Source organism: Hyaena hyaena, unplaced genomic scaffold (assembly GCF_003009895.1).
Source record: "Hyaena hyaena isolate Hyena2069 unplaced genomic scaffold, ASM300989v1 scaffold_30, whole genome shotgun sequence".
Classification (NCBI taxonomy): Eukaryota; Metazoa; Chordata; class Mammalia; order Carnivora; family Hyaenidae; genus Hyaena; species Hyaena hyaena.
In genome coordinates, this window is record NW_024080662.1 from 447,140 (window position 1) to 466,522 (window position 19,383).

The 19,383-nt window shown below is 54.8% G+C and overlaps 4 protein-coding genes across 7 annotated transcripts; 3 read left to right on the plus strand and 1 right to left on the minus strand.

Annotated features, from left to right (window-relative positions):
- The first annotated feature begins 2,181 nt into the window (after window positions 1–2,181).
- TMEM115 (transmembrane protein 115) lies at window positions 2,182–7,114 on the plus strand. Its single transcript, XM_039228332.1, has 2 exons — window positions 2,182–3,501; window positions 6,334–7,114. Exons 1-2 carry the CDS (start codon window positions 2,651–2,653, stop codon window positions 6,536–6,538), a joined length of 1,056 nt encoding a protein of 351 aa, XP_039084263.1. The 5' UTR covers window positions 2,182–2,650; the 3' UTR covers window positions 6,539–7,114.
- Window positions 7,115–7,749: 635 nt separating this feature from the next.
- On the minus strand, window positions 7,750–10,458 carry LOC120229308 (cytochrome b561 domain-containing protein 2). Of its 3 annotated transcripts, none has more exons than XM_039228231.1 (4): window positions 10,353–10,458; window positions 9,776–9,927; window positions 9,288–9,325; window positions 7,750–8,581 (listed from the first exon to the last, which is right to left on the minus strand). In XM_039228231.1, exons 2-4 carry the CDS (start codon window positions 9,900–9,902, stop codon window positions 8,078–8,080), a joined length of 669 nt encoding a protein of 222 aa, XP_039084162.1. In that variant the 5' UTR covers window positions 9,903–9,927; window positions 10,353–10,458; the 3' UTR covers window positions 7,750–8,077. The 3 variants fall into 3 exon arrangements, with proteins under 3 accessions (XP_039084162.1, XP_039084164.1, XP_039084163.1); XM_039228233.1 differs by having other exon boundaries at window positions 10,344–10,458; XM_039228232.1 differs by having other exon boundaries at window positions 10,273–10,354.
- Window positions 10,459–10,565: 107 nt separating this feature from the next.
- On the plus strand, window positions 10,566–14,117 carry NPRL2 (NPR2 like, GATOR1 complex subunit). Its single transcript, XM_039228385.1, has 11 exons — window positions 10,566–10,760; window positions 11,298–11,389; window positions 11,491–11,659; window positions 11,799–11,907; window positions 12,368–12,504; window positions 12,596–12,693; window positions 12,816–12,852; window positions 12,971–13,064; window positions 13,140–13,257; window positions 13,516–13,658; window positions 13,745–14,117. Exons 1-11 carry the CDS (start codon window positions 10,683–10,685, stop codon window positions 13,810–13,812), a joined length of 1,143 nt encoding a protein of 380 aa, XP_039084316.1. The 5' UTR covers window positions 10,566–10,682; the 3' UTR covers window positions 13,813–14,117.
- A 948-nt stretch (window positions 14,118–15,065) lies between these two features.
- On the plus strand, window positions 15,066–19,270 carry ZMYND10 (zinc finger MYND-type containing 10). Of its 2 annotated transcripts, none has more exons than XM_039227997.1 (12): window positions 15,066–15,332; window positions 15,590–15,698; window positions 16,596–16,712; window positions 16,834–16,887; window positions 17,007–17,144; window positions 17,248–17,336; window positions 17,429–17,529; window positions 17,855–18,027; window positions 18,231–18,356; window positions 18,439–18,560; window positions 18,681–18,806; window positions 18,895–19,270. In XM_039227997.1, the coding sequence occupies exons 1-12, from the start codon at window positions 15,241–15,243 to the stop codon at window positions 18,968–18,970; spliced, it is 1,323 nt and encodes a 440-aa protein (XP_039083928.1). In that variant the 5' UTR covers window positions 15,066–15,240; the 3' UTR covers window positions 18,971–19,270. The 2 variants fall into 2 exon arrangements, with proteins under 2 accessions (XP_039083928.1, XP_039083929.1); XM_039227998.1 differs by lacking the exon at window positions 15,066–15,332 and adding an exon at window positions 15,354–15,442.
- The last annotated feature ends 113 nt before the right edge of the window (window positions 19,271–19,383 follow it).

The following is a 19,383-nucleotide window of genomic DNA, read 5'->3' on the forward strand; positions in this document are numbered from 1 at the left end:
CTTCCTAAGTACCAGATCCTTGACATCCTTCATCTCATATAATTTCAAAAGCCTCTAAGAAAAGCTGTTCTTAAAGGCCAGGATGACAGAAGAAAGAAGACAGATGAAATTTGAGTTTAGGCAGGCATCTAACCATCAGGTCAGACCACCAGGGCCTAGTGGGCAGCAATGAGTTAGTACGTGACCCAAGTCCATGACCTGGTATTTGAGGGCCCATCCTGCTGTCCAGAGGAGGCCAGAGTCTGGCCCACCGATAAGCATGACCACAGCTCCTTTTCAGCCGAGAAGAGTCCCAAGACCCAGGGCTCTCCCTGACTGCCACTGCTCATGCTGAAACCTAAAACTGAGTCTGTTTCTGTGAATCCTCTGAGACCTCCCTCTGGCCTGCCCTACGCCCTTGTTTATTTTAATCCCAACTCTCTTAATACTCAACCCTACTCCATGTGACCCTTCACACTGTTTTCAAGAAAAGAAGCTAGTAACCACCAGCACAGAGGTTTCCTCATACCCCCCCCCCACAGAGGTTTCCTAATACTGCTGATGCTCACTCTCTTAAGACACACACTTTGCACTCACCTGGTGGGCAGCCAGCTTACACCTTAGACTTGAATCTAGTTTAGCTCCATAGCACAGATAAACAAATGGAGACTAAGTCTCCTCTCTCGCTTGGTGAGAAAGGCAAGAAATCAGCAAAGATTTCAGCTAGAAACCTGAGGTGACCTGGCTAGGGGGGCCATTGGATACTAAATAAATGCAGGAGCACATTCTGGGCCTTACCAAAGACACTCTTCCTCACTCCTCCTGCAGTGGCTGGCCACAGAACAATGCCTAACTAGTAACCCCTGAGAGAATTCCCATGCCCTGCAAGAGCCCCTCGGTCCCAGGGTAGGGTTGCTAGATAAAATGTAGAACATCCAGTGGAATTTGAATTCAGATAGAAGATGAATGTTTTTTAGTATGTTTCTAATATTGTATGATACATAACAATCCTAAAAAAAATAAAACAAAACAACTGGGGACTGGGGACATGCTTACACTAAAAATTATTCATTTATCTGAAATTCAAATTTGATTGAACACCCTGTATTTGGATTTGCTAAAGCTGGCAACCCTACCCTGGCATCCAGTGAAAACCCAGACCCTAGACAAAGAAAAGAGTGTCAACACCCTTTGTATCTGGAAAGTTATGCACACATTGGAAGTTGTCCTGAGATCAGTGGCTGAGAACGGATTCTGCACTTTATACGTGTGTTCTGTCGTGTATAATTATTTTAACTATATGCACATTTTTAAAAAGTAACTTAATACACCAAAAAATCAGTTTGCACAGGACACAAACTGCCAGAAGCTACCATTGCAGTAAGGTGGGGGCCCTGGGCCACCCAGGCCTATGTCTGGGAGGGAAGACCTCTCTTCCTCAGGGTCAGAGATAAGAAATCTGTGATGGGGAAGAGAGTCACTAAAAGCAGCCCAGCCTTGACTTTTTGGGGGCAGGAGAGATGAGTTCAAGTAGCAGCTCCACAACACTTGTAACAAGGCAGCCTGGGCAACACACTCACTGAGCCCCCAGAGTGGACTGTCATTTTACACCACTGTCCCCTTGAACACTCACCGTAATATTATATCCATTTTACGGTCCATGAAACTGAGGAAACTTGGCCAGTGTCGCACAACCGCCAAATGGCAGGGCAAGAATTCCAATCTGGGTCAGATCCCATACACCCATACACCTGGGTCACACACACAACAGACTGAGGAAGTTTCGGGAGTTTCCGCACACTGGTACGCACACCAAAGCCATCAACATCCTTACCCACACACCTGCCCACAAAGACACACTCAGATGTACTCAGCTGTACACACACGGGGCTACTGTTCCCAGAAAATTCAGCAAGCGCGCGTCCGCAGTTTTGCTGCCGCGCAGGTACCCGCAGCTTTCCCCAGGTTAGGGAAGCTATTGACTCCCACTTCCCGGCAACCAGAGGAAACGGTCCGGAGAACTACAACTCCCAAGCACACCCTCCCCTCACCAACCGTAATGCCCCCGGAGCGCAGCTTCCTGGAACTTGTAGTTTTATCCAGAAACATGATTTCCGCTCGTCCCCGGCTTCGGCCGAGGACTCCATGTCCCAGCATGCCGCAGAGCCGGAAGGGCATCCCACCGCGGCCGGGAGCGCGCAAGCGCAGCACCCCTGTTTGTCGGTGCCTGGGAAGGGAGGAGGTACGCTCGTAGCCAAGACCGAGGCCGAGCCGGAGCTGACGAGACCTGACTGGGGCCCAGAACTAGGCTCCAGTCCCACACAGATCGTAGGGCCCCCGAGTGGATGGAGTAGGCCGAGCCGTGAGATCAACGCCAGCCCGGTCAGCTCGGCGCGGGGCCCACAGGGCAGGCAGACAAGCAGGCGTGCCGAAGCCTCCCAGGGCCTTACCTCAGGTCCCTGGCAAGGGGCCTAGGCCCCGGCCCCGCGACCAGGCCCAACTTGGCCCCTTGGCACCGGAGCCGACCCGACGAGAAGTGGAGTCTTCACCGGGGCCATAGGCCAGTGACTAGGCCGGGCCCGGGCCTCCCGTCGGGGCCGGACTGGGGCGAGGCCCCGGGGAGGCCCCTAACACACTAGACCCTTCCCTCAGGCCGACGCCCTTCGGGAAGATGCAGCGCGCCCTACCGGGCGCCCGCCAGCACCTGGGGGCCATCCTGGCCAGCGCCAGCGTGGTGGTAAAGGCCCTGTGTGCAGCAGTACTCTTCCTCTACCTGCTGTCCTTCGCCGTGGACACGGGCTGCCTGGCGGTTACCCCAGGCTACCTCTTTCCGCCCAACTTCTGGATCTGGACCCTGGCCACCCATGGGCTGATGGAACAGCACGTGTGGGATGTGGCCATCAGTCTTGCCACAGTGGTGGTGGCTGGACGTTTGCTGGAGCCTCTCTGGGGGGCCTTGGAGCTGCTCATCTTCTTCTCAGTGGTGAACGTGTCAGTGGGGCTGTTGGGGGCCTTTGCCTACCTCCTCACCTACATGGCTTCCTTCAACTTGGTCTACCTTTTCACTATCCGCATCCACGGAGCCCTGGGCTTCCTAGGTGGTGTCCTGGTGGCACTCAAGCAAACCATGGGGGACTGTGTGGTCCTGCGTGTGCCCCAGGTGCGTGTCAGCGTGGTGCCTATGCTGCTGTTGGGGCTGCTGCTGCTGTTGCGGCTGGCCACGCTGCTCCAGAGCCCAGCACTGGCCTCCTATGGCTTTGGCCTGCTCTCCAGTTGGGTGTATCTTCGCTTCTACCAGCGCCATAGCCGAGGCCGAGGGGACATGGCTGACCACTTTGCTTTTGCCACCTTCTTCCCTGAGATCCTGCAGCCCGTGGTGGGGCTGTTGGCGAACTTGGTGCATGGCCTCCTGGTGAAGGTAAAGATATGCCAGAAGACAGTGAAGCGCTATGATGTAGGTGCCCCGTCTTCCATCACCATCAGCCTCCCAGGCACAGACCCTCAAGACGCAGAAAGGAGAAGGTACTGTGGAGTATTCCAAAACTTTGTTGAACTAGGAGAGTATTTTGTGATCAAGTCCCATATCGTCTGTTATACTTGCTGTATGTTGGCTGGCAGTCAAGGGTCAGGTGTTGCGGCAGACTCAGAAAGAGATAAAATCCAGTTTGTGGTCTTGAGAAACTCAGCAGTTAGGAGTCTAGGCTCCAGTAGGTGCTTTCCAACATTAAGGCGTGAAAGTTGCCTTTCTCACCACTCAGGCCACTTAACAAGTCTCAAGAAATGCTTAGTGTCCTCCAGTGCTGTGTGAGGGGTTAAGGGAAGGCCAGATACACATAATCCTGATCATCTCAGATACTCATCTCAGAAAAACATAGACACTGGTCCTATGGGAGCCAGAAACAACCTGCAGGTCTTTTTTCCCCTGTGAGGGAGGAACAAAGAGACCTGGGATTCTTAAGAGGCAGTCTGGCCACCTCTATTTCCAAATGCTGAACCACGTCCTTTTCCTGGATCTTAAAAATTCATATGCTGTGCTTCTCTGCCACTTACTGAGAGGGAAGTTTGGGGTACTACAGCTTGTCCCTCTAGCATGTATATGTCACCAACCCCAGGGGGCAGACCTTGTAACTCACTGCGGAGCCTGCTGACTACAACAGGGAGTGGAGACAACCTTTTTCGCTATCTGTAAACCAAGCCATCTACACTATCTGGAGTCCCAGATGAATTATTCACTGAATGCACCTAGGGCAAGGCAGATCTTTTTTTAATGCAACTCTCTGGCTCTCTCTCCCCCAGGTCTGACCAGAGTGGTAACAGCTCCATTTCCAACATTATTGTTGAGGGGTTGGTTTTGGTTTTGGTTTGAGGCACTTACTTTAGTAGTGAAACTTGGAGCAGGCTCTGCTCCTCCTCTCGGCCTCTGCCTTTGCTCACCTGTGAAATGTATTCTTGGCAGGCAGTTTTATGAATTCAGCTGAGTTATCCCTGTGCTTACTCTCCACTGGGGCTGTGGATTTGAGCATGGGACACACCCCTTTCTTGAAGGGGTTTCCAGCTGGGAAAGTGCCATAGATTATTATGGCCGAAGGTGGTAGATGTTGAAACGTACACAAGGCATGCCGCGAGGCGTAGGTGTGGGCCCTACAGTTTCATCTCTATGGCTGATGAATTCTAAAGACTGAGGTCTGTCTTCACTTTACCCAGTGGAGGAGATGGAACCAAGAGGGCTGGACCTGGTAGAAACTGAGTTGTCCTATCTCTGCAGGTGGGGCCAAGACACGGTGGTGACTCCTTTTAGAGAGAAGTCTGGATTGTTAGAGTTGACTGGCATTTCTTTTTTTGTTGTTATTTTTTATTTATTTCTGAGAGAGAGAGATCCTGAGCAGGGGAGGGTCAGAAAGGGAGGGAAATACAGAATCTGAAGCAGGCTCTAGGCTCTGAGCTAGCTGTCAGCACAGAGCCGGACGCAGGTCTCGAACCTACGAACCGTGTGACCATGACCTGAGCTGAAGTCAGACGCTTAACTGACTGAGCCACCCAGGTGCCCCTTGACTGGCATTTCAGAACACCTCTGCTCAGGCCCAAAAAAATGGCAGGTTGGGATAGGGAAGGTTGTCAGGATGTGGGTTCTGGCCTAGCCTTCTGGTTGTTTCTACTCCAACCAGTTGGACATCTGGCGGCATGCCATTCCCAAACCCAAATTGCTACTAGTAGTGGGGAGACAGGTTTTCCTGTCTTTGACCCTCATGCAAAAGTGCCTAGCATGCCATTACCTCTCTATGTTGGCAGGCTTTAGACAGAATTGACAAGGCAGTCTCCAGGATGGAAGCCTGGGTAGCACAGGGAAGGACTGTCCTGTCTATGCCAGTTTGCACGTGTCAGGCTGGAGGACAGGGTGGAATTGTGCTAGGGTTTTCTGTGCCCGTGTTCTTGTTGCCTTTCCTGTCATGTTCCCTGGCATGGTGGCAGTTTTGATTCTCTGCTGGAACTTGGAAGGCTAGACCAGGCTGTCCCCCATGCTTAGAGCACAGAGGTTCAGGCATCAGGGTTTCATAGTGACCACTAGAGGAAGTATCACCTGACAGCATGGCCGTTCCACCTCCTGGTTGACCAGGGTCCCAAGTGCACGTGTGTATCTTCTAGTCACTCTCTCACCTCCCCCTGAGTGAGGTCTGAAAGGGTTTGTCCAGTGGAACCAGTAGGCTTTGGCCTTTGTCTCTCTTAATGGGCTGTTCCTCCTCCTCTTTCTGCAAGGGTTTGGTGTGTCCTTGCTCTAACACAGGTACTGGTGGCTTTGGGGATTCTTCTTGGAATGAGAACATTAGAGTCAGGAGGGACGGGCTGACCCAAGTTGGCCCTGCTTCCCAAGTTGAGATCCAGGGTAGGTGCTCAGGTTCCACCATTCCCCACAGACCCTTGCCAAGAGATTCAAAATACCCCTAACGAAGAGAGAGGAAGAAGTAATAACCCTCTCCTTGGATGTCATACCAGTGCCCAGGCCAAAACTCCCACGTTCAAAGACTCCTCCCACCCATCGTACCAGCTCTGCCCATGTTTAGGCACCATCCTCAGAATCATTCGTGGGACTGGCCTCATGGGCAGTCTGGCAGATGCCCTTCTGGCCACCTCAGTCTGAAGGTGCCCTGGCTATGAAGGGAAAGCATTGCAGCCTTTGGGAACTTCTCCTGATGGCAGAAGAGGCCCTGTCCAGTCCCTGGGGAGCCCTGGGCCCTGCACGGTGAAGGGAAATACCTAGAATTCTGAGAGCGGTCTGGGTGGTAGGGGGAGTCAGCTTCATGGGGGAAGAGTACAGGGCATGAGCCAAGTGACTTGTCCTCTTTCCTCTGGCTCCAGGCAACTGGCCCTGAAGGCCCTCAATGAGCGGCTGAAGAGAGTGGAGGACCAGTCTGTCTGGCCAAGCATGGACGACGATGAAGAGGAGGCAGGGGCCAAGGTGGATAGCCCCCTACCCTCAGACAAGGCCCCAACGCTCCCAGGGAAGGGGGCTGCCCCAGAATCCAGCTTGATCACCTTCGAGGCAGCTCCCCCGAAGCTGTAACTCCAAACCACCTTGAGTGTAGGCGCCTCCTCTCCCAAGCCCCTCCTTGACACCTCTCAGCTACTACAGGGCACTGACTGCTCTGAGAAGGAAGAAGCCTTGCTGGGGGTTTCCACGGCCTTCTGCTATTTCTCGCCAACACTACCCAGGACTCTTGCTACCTGGTTCCAGCTCCAGACAACCACTATGCCAGGCATGGGGCCTCTGAAGCGTCAGCCAGCCCGGGCCATCTGAGGTAAGACTGTACCTCAGCAGATAGCCCCAAGCAAACGGCTGCAGGGACAATGGTGCCACAACTCCTGGGCCAACCCTCATGCCTGATACTGGTTGCCAAGAGCCCTGAGCCAAGGCAAGGATTTGCCAAAAACGTTCTGGGGGTCCAGCCAGTGCAGGGCTGCACATTCCTGCCCACCCTCAGAAAGACTGTTCATGTGAAAATTTCTGATTCCCTCTGCTGTGGCTATGGCTGCTTCCTGGCCAGAAGAGCCACGGCTCCCAAGTATTTTCTACAGGACCACTTGAGTGGGCAGCGGAGCCCAGCCTCGCAGTATCAATAAAGCAGTTCTTTGAGGTATGGCTCCTGGGCTCTATCAGACCACCTTGTGCAGCCCCCTCATCAAGTTCAACTGTAAAGTTAGGGACTTTAGGTTCAAGGACTTGGTCTCCCTAGCAACTCCAGCTGAATAAGGAGCCTATTGCCCCCACTCCCCCTACCACCACTGTTAAACAGCCTTCCCAGAGCTGTCACTTCAGATCCTTACTCATTTTCCCTCCCTCTGATTCCCAGTCAGGGACGCCCTGCCCAGAGGGTCTGATGGTTGAGGGTCTCTCTATCACAAAGAGCGTTCTTATCAGTGGCTCACCCCCAAGATAGTGATCAGTGCTTGACACCTATGGAAACAGCCCATCCCCAGCTCCCACCATGTCACTGTCCACATCTAACCACCAGTTTGGTGACACCAGCACAGTATGCAGCCAGAGGAGTGAAAGGACACATAGCTGTACCACTCACAGCTACAGCTCTAGGGCCCTGGGGGGCACAGGAGGCAGCCAGACCCTCAGAGCTCATGTGCTGGGAGAGTTTCAGTCCCTCAGTGAGCTGCCAGAGACAGGGGTCCCCATCTTGCCCAGCTGCCTGTTTCTTCATGCTGACAGCATTAGCAAGAACTATCCCCAACTCCCGTCCGGTCTTTTTTTCCTCCCATCTGGTCTTTTCAGTCATTCTTTTTTATTTTGTTTTTTTCTCTCCTGTAATTTCTGGACATACCAGTACACGTATGAGTTGAGTTCCTGGGGAAGCAGGTTTGCAACCCCAGCTTCACCCAGACATCATCTATAAGCTCCTCTGGGACAGGACAGAAGAAAAGGGGAAGCACTCCACCATAGGAGCAAGCAAAAATGTCACACACAAGACTCCTACTCTAGACTGCCCCAGTGCCTGAGGTGTCGTCATGACTTAGTCAGCTGAAAGAGTCCAGGAGGGCCCAGCCCCCACTACTACACTGAGGGACAAATCCAGGCTTCTAGGCTAGGAAGAGCTCACGGCTGGATCCTTTTGCGGTACAGGTAGGCATTGCTCACCTGACTCATGATGACCAGACTGGTAATGACAGGGCATAACACAGCAAGGTACCAGACCCCACCAGTGACTGTGGCGGTGAACCAGAGCGAGCACATGCCCAGCAAGAGGCTGGCACTACCCAGAAGGTAGCCCACTAGCCCAGAAGTGGCATGGTATAGCTTGAGCTTAGCCAGGGGCCAGCGCGGCAGCAGTTTAGGGTAGAGGAGTGCCACTCCACCTGAGCACTGCAACCCTGCCCACAGCACAGCTATCAGCCCTGCCCGCCCATGCCACGTGGCTAGGTGGGCCTTGCCAAGCTGTTCCTTATGGAGGATGACAAGACCTAGGCCCAGCAGTGCACACAGCAGGGCAACCAGCTGCAGTACCCAGTGGCAGCGTGCTCGGCCCTTCCGTGAGAGGGAGCGCAGCAGCGAACTCTCAGGAGAGAACACCAGCAGTGCTTCGGTCATCAGGAAAGAGAACTGGGGAAACAGGGATGGGAAACTAAGTCAGGGTGTGGCCCACTGAAAGGGAAAAGAGCTTTAGATAACTTTCTGAGCTGCCAGTCACTGTGGGCAGATTCCCCCTCTCCATTTTCTACCCTATGACAAGAGTATCCATTGGGGGGGGAAGAGTGGGGAGCTCTATCAGGGACAGAACATCTGCCCCAAGTAACTGGCAAGAGGTATGTACGGCTCCACATATCTTCCTAGGTGCTATTTTGATATGTCATGTCTGCTGTTATTACCTAGCAAAATGAGGCTTGAGATGTGGCAGTTATAAATGATTCACAAGCTCTGTTTCCCTGACACAGGGCTAGATACAATTTCTTGGCAAGAGGTGGCCACATGGGTGCACTATTTCAGGGAAAATTAGATGCATCACAATAAATTAAGGTAAAAAGAGACACAGGTACACCCAGAAATCATTTTCCAAGCTGCCTGAAGGTGGATGACCCTTCATTTTGTGTTCAGACAAATTTGCCCTGGATTTTGAACACTACAGTTCAAGTCTGGTATATACACTACAGGCAGGTGTTGCAGCATGCAACTCCTCAAGTTCCACGTTCCATCCCTTCAAAGAGCTGTTAAGTGTCCATAAGGATTCAAAAACCGCCAGGGCTACCACCCATACCATAGAGGCTATGCTCCCTCCCACCCCTAAGAGCTGGCCAGAGACACTACTTACAGCCAGAGACATAAGCGCGGGGTGCCAGGAGAAGAGACCTGGAATGAAGAGGAGGCTTTGTGAGGCTGAGGCAAGATGAACCCAGCCACATCGATTCCTACAGTCAGGAAAATGGGCAGCGCATCGCCCAAGGGAATGCTGCCAAAATACTAAGACCCCTCTTACTGCAACAAGCTCACCCCATACCTATCCTTGCTTCCTGGTCCCTCCCTGGAGCAGAGGGCATGCTTGGCCACTCCTCTGCCAGGCCTCCCTCCTTCTCGTAGCACTTCACACAAGGCAGCCAAGTGGAGCACCAAGACAAGGAAAGAAAAGCCAAACTGACAGAGCCCCCACACTCACCTCCTCCCCATTTATTCCTCCAGCATAGGCTGTCCTCCAGCCAACCAAGCCTTTCCCAGGAATCAGGCCCAAGGCTTCCTATTGCTCCTGCTCCCAAGGAGGAGGGGCACTTTCCTTCCCAGAAGTCAACTATGAATTCTACTTACTGGAGCCAGGCCTGGCAAGCACAGCCACAAAGATGGTAAAGCCCAGGGCCACAAGGTGGGCAGCAGCCCCAGAGGCAGTGCGCAGAGCTCGGTAGATGTGCGACTCGGTCTCCACAGAAAGGGCCATGGTCAACCAGGCCAGTGGCTGGAGCCTGAAAGCATAATATAATGAGCAAGGGTCTCAGATGCCTGCTGTCCACTCCTCACACTGGAGTAAGGGCTGCAGGGCAGGAATGCCACGCTCTTCCAAGAAGTTAAGGTAGGAAGGGGCAGTACCAAGACAGGCACCAGTAACAGTCGAGGGCTGGCGGCCTGTCAGCGTGTACCCAGCATCTGAACTGGCAGTGATCACTGGCCCACCTTCCAGGTAGGATGCGCAAGGCCGTGTAATAGACTACAAATCCCAGCGTGCATCACGCCGTCACCGGCCGGGAACGCCAGAAGGAAGCGCGTGAAGCACTATGGATATTGTAGTTCCCATCTGCGCACCAACTTACAGCCTGAATCCCTTCGCACACAGTCTCCCCACGTGCCGCTGGCATGCTGCCCCTACACGCTAGGGACTCGCCTGCCTCACCCGCAGCGCTGACCCGACGCGGTGGTTTCTTCCCGAGAAAGCGGGGATACTCAGGCCCCTGCCGCGCGCACTGCCGCTCCGTCGCGGAGCCGCTTCACTTCCGGGTGCGACGTCTACCTACCCGGGACTTCCTGGGACAGGCTCCACCACCACCCCCCCCCCCCAGCCACACCTCTCCGTCGTGCTGCGCAGGCGCCGTTGAGCAGACAGCTTGATGGGTGTGTGAGTGCGCAGGCGTGCCTGATTAGACCCAAGCGTTCGGCCTCTTTCCGACGGGTGTTCGCAGGAGTCCAGGAGCCAGAGGCTACAGACCTAGGCTCTGCTGGCGCCATGGGCAGCGGCTGCCGTATAGAATGCATATTCTTCAGCGAGTTCCACCCCACGCTGGGACCCAAGATCACCTATCAGGTGCCATCCGGACTCGCGGGGCCGGGGGCAGAGAGGGATGGGGAGAGGGACGCTCTCGGGAGCTCAAGCAGGCTGCGTGGAAGCGGTGGATTTCCGTGCCGGGTGCTGCACGCAGGCACACCACTCCTTCATTCGTGTAGAATCTGAACCGAAAGAATACTCAGACCCAGATCCCAGGCTCCCAGTGTGGCGGAGCAAACAAACATCCCATAGCTATTGTGGGAAATCGAGCTGTGGGGATCCAGAGGAGGTGCCAGTTCCCAATAGAGACAGAGATGCGCGGTCCAATAGTATCCCTAGATGCTTAGGAGTGTAAATGGAGAAGAGAGTGTGCCAGGTAGGGGAAACAGCATATGCAAAAGTCGGGAGGCAGGTGAGAACCTGGCGTGTGTTTGGAAACACAAAGGAGTCGTAGGCCTGGATGCATGGGAGAAAGGTGAAACGCTGAACAACAGGGTTTAGGCATTGGGGTTCCCCCAAGTTACCCTGCCTAGTACGAAGGTCCACTAAGGGGCCTCTTGCCACTCTGCTCCCCAGGTCCCTGAAGACTTCATCTCCCGGGAGCTGTTTGATACAGTCCAAGTGTACATCATCACCAAGCCAGAGCTACAGAACAAGCTTATCACTGTGTGAGGCCCTAGTGGGGAAAGAGGGGGATGTCCCAGGAGGAGTGGACAAGTTTGGGGGCAGGAAGAGCCTGACTCTATTCCCACCTGTTCCCCCTATCCAGCACAGCCATGGAGAAGAAACTGATCGGCTGCCCTGTATGCATCGAGCACAAGAAATACAGCCGCAATGCCTTGCTCTTCAACCTAGGCTTCGTGTGTGACGCCCAGGCCAAGACCTGTGCCCTTGAGCCCATTGTCAAAAAGCTGGCTGGCTACCTGACCACACTGGAGGTCTGCAACAAAATGGGCTTGAGTGGATGGGCAGGCAGACAAATGTTTGTAAAGCCCTCCAGACCTGGGAATCTGCCAGGGCAGGATCCTGGCCAGGGGTCCCAGGGTGTGCCTACCATGTTGTCCATGCTCCATTCAGCTAGAGAGCAGCTTCGTGTCAACAGAGGAGAGCAAGCAGAAGTTGGTGCCCATCATGACCATCTTGCTGGAGGAGCTAAATGCCTCAGGCCGATGCACTCTGCCCATTGGTATGGCCCAGCCTTTGCAAGGACAGCAGAGTGGTAGAGGAGGAATGGGAACATGGCAAGGGAAGGCAAGCCCAGCCATGGACAAGACTCATGAACAAATAGCCATGAGCTGGGTTGATGATGTCCAAGGTCCAGTGCATGTTGGGATTTGGGATGTGAAGGCCATGCTCCATGCTCCTTGGGCATGTTCCCTTCCCTCTCTGGACCTATCTCTCTTTCCATGAAAGGGGAAGATTGGGGGTGCCTGGCTGACTCGGTCAGTAGAGCACGTGAGTCTTGATCTGAGGGTTGTGAGTTCCAGCCCCACAATGGGTATAGAGTTTACTTTAAAATGGGGAGGTGGGGAGATTGGCCCTTCCCAGAGCCACCCATCTGTATCAAGAGCTTCTGGGAGGACTGGAGGGTAATTGAGGGCCTCTTAAAGGAGATGACACTGAAGATATGGGTGGGTCCCTTGCAGATGAGTCCAACACCATCCACTTGAAGGTGATTGAACAGCGACCTGACCCTCCTGTGGCCCAGGAGTATGACGTGCCTGTTTTTACCAAAGACAAAGAGGATTTCTTCAACTCACAGTGGGACCTCACCACGCAACAGGTGTGCTAGCCCTCCCTGGGTATCATCACATAGGCCTGGCCACAGCCCACTCCTCATCCCACTCCTACTGACCCTGCCCTGCCCTGCCCAGATCCTGCCCTACATTGATGGCTTCCGCCACGTCCAGAAGATCTCAGCAGAGGCAGATGTGGAGTTAAATCTGGTGCGCATTGCCATCCAGAACTTGCTGTAAGTGGGGCAACAGTCACACTCAGGACAGGATTGCTAGCCAGGGAAGAGCCCCGGGACCCTGAGTGTGGGGGCTTGGGAAGGCATGGCCCTCAGAAGCTGAACACAACTATCTCCCCCAGGTATTATGGTGTGGTGACACTGGTGTCCATCCTCCAGGTAGGTGAGTCTGGGGTCTGGTTAAGCAGAGAGTGAATCATGTGGCTTGGCCAGACTGGGGCTGTGTCAGACTTCCAAGCCCCTCACTCAGCCCCCTGTGCCTCCTGCTACCCTCCAGTATTCCAATGTGTACTGCCCGACACCCAAGGTCCAGGACCTGGTAGATGACAAGTCTCTCCAGGAGGCGTGTTTATCCTATGTGACCAAACAAGGTAGTGGCGGGCTCTGGGGGAGGCCATCTTGGGGAGGGCAGAGCTACAAGCAGATCTGACCCCTGGTGCCCACAGGGCACAAGAGGGCCAGTCTCCGGGATGTGTTCCAGCTGTACTGCAGCCTGAGCCCTGGCACTACTGTGAGAGATCTCATTGGCCGCCACCCCCAGCAGCTGCAGCGTGTTGATGAACGGTCAGAAGGGGATTCCCAGGGGCATGAGGGGTTTGATACTCTGAAGTATCTGAAGCCCTGGGTTAGAGAGGAATCAGGAGATTCCCAGTGAGCAGAATCATGTGGCATTGGTAATTCAGGCAGGCTCTCTGAAGATGTGTTTGGAGGCCAGTCTGGTCACTGAGACAAAATCGGAAGGGAGACTGCAGGAAAGAGTTGGCCTGGCTGGAGGATGTCCTGGCCAGGGCATCACCCTTCTTTCCCTCAATCCCACCCCAGGAAGCTTATCCAGTTCGGCCTTATGAAGAACCTCATCCGGCGACTACAGAAGTATCCCGTGCGGGTGTCTCGGGAGGAGCGGAGCCACCCTGCCCGGCTTTACACAGGCTGCCACAGCTACGATGAAATCTGTTGCAAGACAGGTGGGGGCAGGCAGCGCAGCTGAGGTGGGGGCAGGGCAGGGTGGTCAAACCAAGGTTACTCACCTCACCTGCACTGTCCCAAACAGGCATGAGCTACCATGAGCTTGATGAACGGCTGGAAAATGACCCCAACATCATCATCTGCTGGAAGTGAGCCTGGGATAGGCTGGTCTAGGCACATGGCTGTGGCTACTCTCTCCTGCTAAGCCTTGCCTGGTGCATGAAGGCTAGACTGGTAGACTAGTCCATACTGTCTCAAGGTTAACCCTCACTTCTGTGAATAAAATCATCCATTTCATCCTGCTTTTATTGAGTACCTCTTCTGAACCAACCATCGGAGAACTGGCAGTGAAATAGCTGAGGTCCTGGCACCTTAGGCGCCATCTGGTGGGCAGGACCGACTATTGACAAGTAAATGTGCCCCGGTAATTATAAACTGAAATAAACAGCCAGAAACAATCAGGAAGCTGTGATGAAGAATGACTTGGGGTGGGAGCTGGGGCTGTTCTGGATTAAATGGGCAAGGCAGGCCTCGTGGAGGTGACTTGAGCTGAGGCCTGGAGGAGTAAGAGTATTCCAGGCAGAGGGAACAGGTGTGAAGCCATGAAGTAAAAGCAACTTTAGGATGTATGAGGAACCTGGGGCACCTGGGTGGCTCAGGTGGTGGTGGCTCAGTCGGTTAAGCTTCCGACTTCAGCTCAGGTCATGATCTCACAGTTTGTGGGTTGGAGCCTCTGCATCACACTTTCTGCTGTCAGTTGGAGCCTGCCTCAGATCCTCGGTCTCTCTCTGCACCTCCCCCCCTCAAAAATAATTAAACATTAAAAAGGGGGTGTGTGTGTGTGTAAGGAACCCAAAAGAGGCCCACGGGCTGGAACATGGGAGACAACGGGGCAGAAGGACAACAAATGAAGTACCGAGGTAAGGAGGGGGCAAGACCATAATACTGCAGAATTGCTGGTAAGCTATTTTGGACATACTATTTCGAGGACTAGAGACGAACAGAGTCACCCAAAAAAAGACTACAGCAGTTACTTCGTGACACGTGATGGTAGGTAGCCTGCTAGGCTAGGATTGAGAGACATGGGCATTGCGCAGTACTTTAGGAAGGTGGATCTGAGCAAAAGGCATACTAGAGCCAGGAAGCCACGGAAAGGCGGTACGGCTGAGACGGAGTCGCTGCAGGAAGAGCTGGTGGAGGCGAGGTGACCCCATCCCTATGCGGGTCGACTTAACGTCCGAGAAGGGAGCCTAGGCCACCCAAGTCTGGCCACTCAGGGCAGACCCATGAGCCGCAGGTGGATGTGCAGGAGAAAGCTCTGGGAGTCCAAAGAGGGCTGCTAACTGCAGCCAGGAAAGAGAGGCGGGCGGGGGCGGGGCCGGCGCCTGCGCAGCCCAGACTCCCCCGTTTCCATGGCGGCGAAGACCCACGCGCCCCAACCGGTCGGCAACGGCTGTGTTCGAGACCTCGACCCTGCGGGACACGGTCGTTCTCGAAAGTTTCAGCACCCTCACTTCAGCGTCGGCTGCTGCCCAGGGTCAGCTGAGCCCTGCCTTCCCACTGTCTGTCCCCGGCCACAACATGGGCGACCTGGAGCTACTACTGCCGGGGGAGGCTGAAGTGCTGGTGCGGAGGTTGCGCAGCTTCCCGCTGCTCGAGATGGGCTCCGGAGGGTGAGGCAGCTGGATCAGAGTCAGGCGGAGTCGTGGGGCCAGAATCCTTGAATGGGGGAGTATGGGCCTGACACTGGGGGAAAGGGTGCCCGTTGGGGAGGAGCCTCCAGGTGAGAAGACGAAGCTCAAGTTAGGGGTCCTGATTCCCCTCTGGCCCCTCGGAATCAGGTTGGGCTTCAATAGGACCGGCCCTCACCCCACTCCTACTGCACATAATGTGCACTCAGATGCACATACACTCCTGCTTTCTGGGGCAGGTGGATCCAGCAGCATGAGAACTTGGAGAAGCTGAACATGCAGGCCATCCTTGATGCTACAGCCAGCCAGAGTGAGCCCATCCAAGAGCTGCTGGTCACCCATGGGAAGGTACGCTGGGGCCACAGGCAGGGTTCCTGACTTCCCACCATCTCCCACACCACCACTCTACTAATCAGGAGCACCCTTGGTGCCTGCACTTGTCTTCCCCAAGGGAAAAGAGAGGAGTGTGTTGCACATTTGATTTTGCACCCCTTTTGGACAAGACCCTGGCACACCAGGCCAAGTGTGAGGCGTGGGTTGGTTTGGAAGACAGTTATGGATCATACAACAGCCTAGGCTGTAGAGGGAGGGCCTAACTTCTGAAAACATCCTTGAATAGACTATCAGGCCAGCAGGGGCCCTCACTGAAATGGGGGTGGGACTTAGGCATGGAAGGAGGCATCTTTCCTAACTTGAGAGAGGAGTTGTTAATCAGGGATCAACCTGGCTGGAGCATGAGCCAGGAGGTGGCTGGAATAAGTGACCTCAGATACCACTTGACAAAGGGTTCTTCTGCAAAGAAAAGGTGGAGGCCCCTAATGGAGTTGAGGGGGAAAGACTAGAAAACTGTACAGGGCCTTGAGTAAAGGTGAGGTCAAGACACACCAGAACTTTGGAAGAGCAGAGAACAGAGACAAGAAGAGAGAGGGCATGAGCAGGAGAGCCAGACGGAGGGAATGCCTGGATAGGGACACAGGGGACAAGGGTGTAGGTGCAGGGTGGAGCAAGGCAACCTGTGGACAAGGCAAGAGCCAATTACAGGAAGCATGGAGGATGTCCCCACAGAGGTGTTGAGGACAGCTAGAAATGAAAGTCTAAGGTGCCAGAGAGAGTCTAGGAAGCTGCCTATGGGGAGAATCTAGGAGCCAAGGAGCATTTGAGGAGAGTCGGGCTGGGCTGAGCCAGGGATGGGAGGGTTGACAGGCCACGGTAGGCCTACTTCTGTCTTTCTCCTCCCCCTTAAAGATCCCAACACTGGTGGAGGAGCTGATTGCAGTGGAGATGTGGAAGCAGAAGGTGTTCCCTGTGCTGTGCAGGCTGGAGGACTTCAAGCCCCAGAACACTTTTCCCATATACATGGTGGTGAGCCGGGCTCCTGGGTCATATCCTGCCCACGCCTCTAGAGGGCCCTGGACTAGAGAAGAGAGCTGATAATAGCATCCTTCCTTCAGTAACCCCAGGCTCTGTCCTCTTTATCTGACAGGTACACCACGAGGCCTCCATCATCAACCTTCTGGAGACAGTATTCTTCCACAAGGTGAGGCATCAGCCCTCCCCACTAGCTACTGCTTCCAGCAAAGGCCTGAAGGGAGGGAGGTCGTGTCTATGTGGGAAGAGCATCAGAGACAGAATGTTTCCCTTCTGTCTGCCTCTCAGGAGGTGTGTGAGTCAGCAGAGGACACTGTCTTGGACTTGATAGACTACTGCCACCGAAAACTGACTCTGTTGGTGGCCCGGAGTAGCCATGGCGGCCCTCCTGAGGAGGAGGAGCCCCAGTACAGCACCCCCATGCAGGTAGGCTGAGATTCCCTCGGGATGTCAATGGCTTGACCAGGCTCTTTTGAGGCCTGAGCAGGCAGGGGGGTGGCCCAGCTTGAGCACCATTGTCGCCCCCCAGGAGCTGCAAAAACAGGCAGAGGTGATGGAGTTTGAGATCGCATTAAAGGCCCTCTCGGTGCTGCGCTACATTACAGACTGTGTGGACAGGTGGGCATCCCTGCCAGGGCTGGGACCTTCAGTGGAAGGCTGGGAGCCTCGGCCTGTAGCTTCTGCTCACTTCTCTCTACCACCACCTGTAGCCTTTCCTTGAGCACCTTGAACCGCATGCTCAGTACCCACAACTTGCCCTGCCTCCTGGTTGAACTGCTGGAGCACAGTCCCTGGAGCCGGCAGAAAGGAGGTAAATCCTCTCTGACCTGCCTAAACCCCAGCTCACTGCTTCCCGAACATCCTCCAGGATTTGTGGGGATGGGCAGCTTGCACACACAGACAGACAAACTATGCCCATTCGCCCATAGAGGATACCAGGATGCCTCACCCAATATGGGTTTAGACCTGGGCTCTGCAGCAGGCAGAGTGTGTCCACTACCAAGGACTCCCCTGCTTTGGAACAAGCAGCACCCCTGCCTGGGCAAGTCGTGCATTTGGGCAGCACCCCAGCCCATGCAGCTGTCTGACTCAGAGTGTGCAACATCTGCTCCCAGTGCACTGGTTCTTCTCCCCAGGCAAGCGGCAGCGATTTGAGGGTGGCCGTTGGCAGACAGTGGGCCCCTCAGAGCAGCAAAAGCTGAGCAAGTTGGATGGGCAGGTGTGGATTGCCCTGTACAACCTGCTACTAAGCCACGAAGCACGGGCCCGCTACTGCCTCACCAGCTTTGCCAAGGGACAGCTACTCAAGGTGGGGAACTCCTCCTGCATTGGTACCACTCCGTCCCACACCTGCTGTTTATCACTGCCCACCTACATCAGCCCCAGTACTCTTTCCAGACCTCGAACCTCAGCTAGTGGCACAATGTCCCCACATGCATTTCAACCCAGCCCAGCCCAGGTCCTCTCTGGTCAGCCCCACTTCACATTGGCCTCCCTCGGATTTCCTTGCAGCTTCGGGCCTTCCTCACAGACACACTGCTCGACCAGCTACCCAACCTGGCAGACCTGCAGGGCTTCCTGGCCCACCTGGCCCTGACCGAAACCCAGCCCCCTAAGAAGGACCTGGTGTTAGAACAGGTAGGGACTAGGAAGTTAGTTGCTCAGGGCCACTGTCCACTTTGCCAGCTCCTCCCTAACACTTTCCACTTCTCTCCCTCAGATCCCAGAAATCTGGGAGCGACTAGAAAGAGAGAACAGAGGCAAGTGGCAGGCTATTGCCAAACACCAACTGCAGCATGTATTCAGCCCCTCAGAGCAAGACCTGCGGCTGCAGGCACAAAGGTGGGGCCTGCTGAGTGGGCAGAAGGGGTGGGAGGCATGAAGAAGGCATGGACTCAGGCAGCAGTGCTCTTGTGCCCCCACCAGCCAGGCACAGCCAGGCTTTCCTGACCACTTTCCTAGATGGGCCGAGACCTACAGGCTGGACGTGCTAGAGGCAGTAGCTCCAGAGCGGCCCCCCTGTGCCTACTGCAGTGCCGAAGCCTCCAAACGTTGCTCACGATGCCAGAATGAATGGTATTGCTGCAGGTGAGAGTATCCTAGGGCCTTGGACTCCTAAGCCCCACTCCCATACCCCCCACAAGAACTGCATGCTCAATGGTCCACCTGCTTACAGGGAGTGCCAAGTCAAGCACTGGGAGAAGCATAGAAAGGCTTGCGTCTTGGCAGCCCAAGGTGACAGAGCCAAGTGAAGGCTACAGCTGCTGAGGGCCAACCATCCATGCGGTACACCCACTCAGAATGTGCCCTGAAACTCAGGATCTCAGCCTAGCCTCTGCCAGAGCCCCAGCTTCCCAGGTGGTGAGCACAGCGGGGAAGGGTGGAGCCGCCCACCCATCTCCCCCAGCAAAGCCCTCCCCACTTCCTGCCCTAACCAGCGGGTAGGCTGAGGGCGCTGCCTCAGCAAGCAGGAGGCCTGGGCGGGGGCAAAGGCAAGGGCCGGATGTGGGGACCCTGTCGGTCTAACACAGTAAAGCTGGCCTCTAGAAACAGTCGGTCTCCGAGTGGCCTTTTGGGGTGGTCGTCGTCGTCAGCAGGATGGGTGTTGCTTCTAGGATGCTAGGAGAAAAGGAAAAAGAGGGCGGGGACTCTGCGAGATCGCGCC

Excerpts from the sequence above, each read along its gene's own strand:
- ZMYND10 (XM_039227997.1), top strand. The coding sequence starts at position 15,241 with ATGGGCGACCTGGAGCTACTACTGCCGGGGGAGGCTGAAGTGCTGGTG. Across the intron at positions 16,888-17,006 it reads AGACAGTATTCTTCCACAAG|GAGGTGTGTGAGTCAGCAGA; the intron begins GTGAGGCATCAG and ends TCTGCCTCTCAG. Across the intron at positions 18,028-18,230 it reads CCAAGGGACAGCTACTCAAG|CTTCGGGCCTTCCTCACAGA; the intron begins GTGGGGAACTCC and ends ATTTCCTTGCAG.
- NPRL2 (XM_039228385.1), top strand. The coding sequence starts at position 10,683 with ATGGGCAGCGGCTGCCGTATAGAATGCATATTCTTCAGCGAGTTCCAC. Across the intron at positions 11,660-11,798 it reads GCTACCTGACCACACTGGAG|CTAGAGAGCAGCTTCGTGTC; the intron begins GTCTGCAACAAA and ends TGCTCCATTCAG. Across the intron at positions 11,908-12,367 it reads CCGATGCACTCTGCCCATTG|ATGAGTCCAACACCATCCAC; the intron begins GTATGGCCCAGC and ends GGTCCCTTGCAG.
- LOC120229308 (XM_039228231.1), bottom strand. The coding sequence starts at position 9,902 with ATGGCCCTTTCTGTGGAGACCGAGTCGCACATCTACCGAGCTCTGCGC. Across the intron at positions 9,326-9,775 it reads GCTTGCCAGGCCTGGCTCCA|GTCTCTTCTCCTGGCACCCC; the intron begins GTAAGTAGAATT and ends TCTTCATTCCAG. Across the intron at positions 8,582-9,287 it reads CCGCGCTTATGTCTCTGGCT|TTCTCTTTCCTGATGACCGA; the intron begins GTAAGTAGTGTC and ends CTGTTTCCCCAG.
- TMEM115 (XM_039228332.1), top strand. The coding sequence starts at position 2,651 with ATGCAGCGCGCCCTACCGGGCGCCCGCCAGCACCTGGGGGCCATCCTG. Across the intron at positions 3,502-6,333 it reads CAAGACGCAGAAAGGAGAAG|GCAACTGGCCCTGAAGGCCC; the intron begins GTACTGTGGAGT and ends CTCTGGCTCCAG.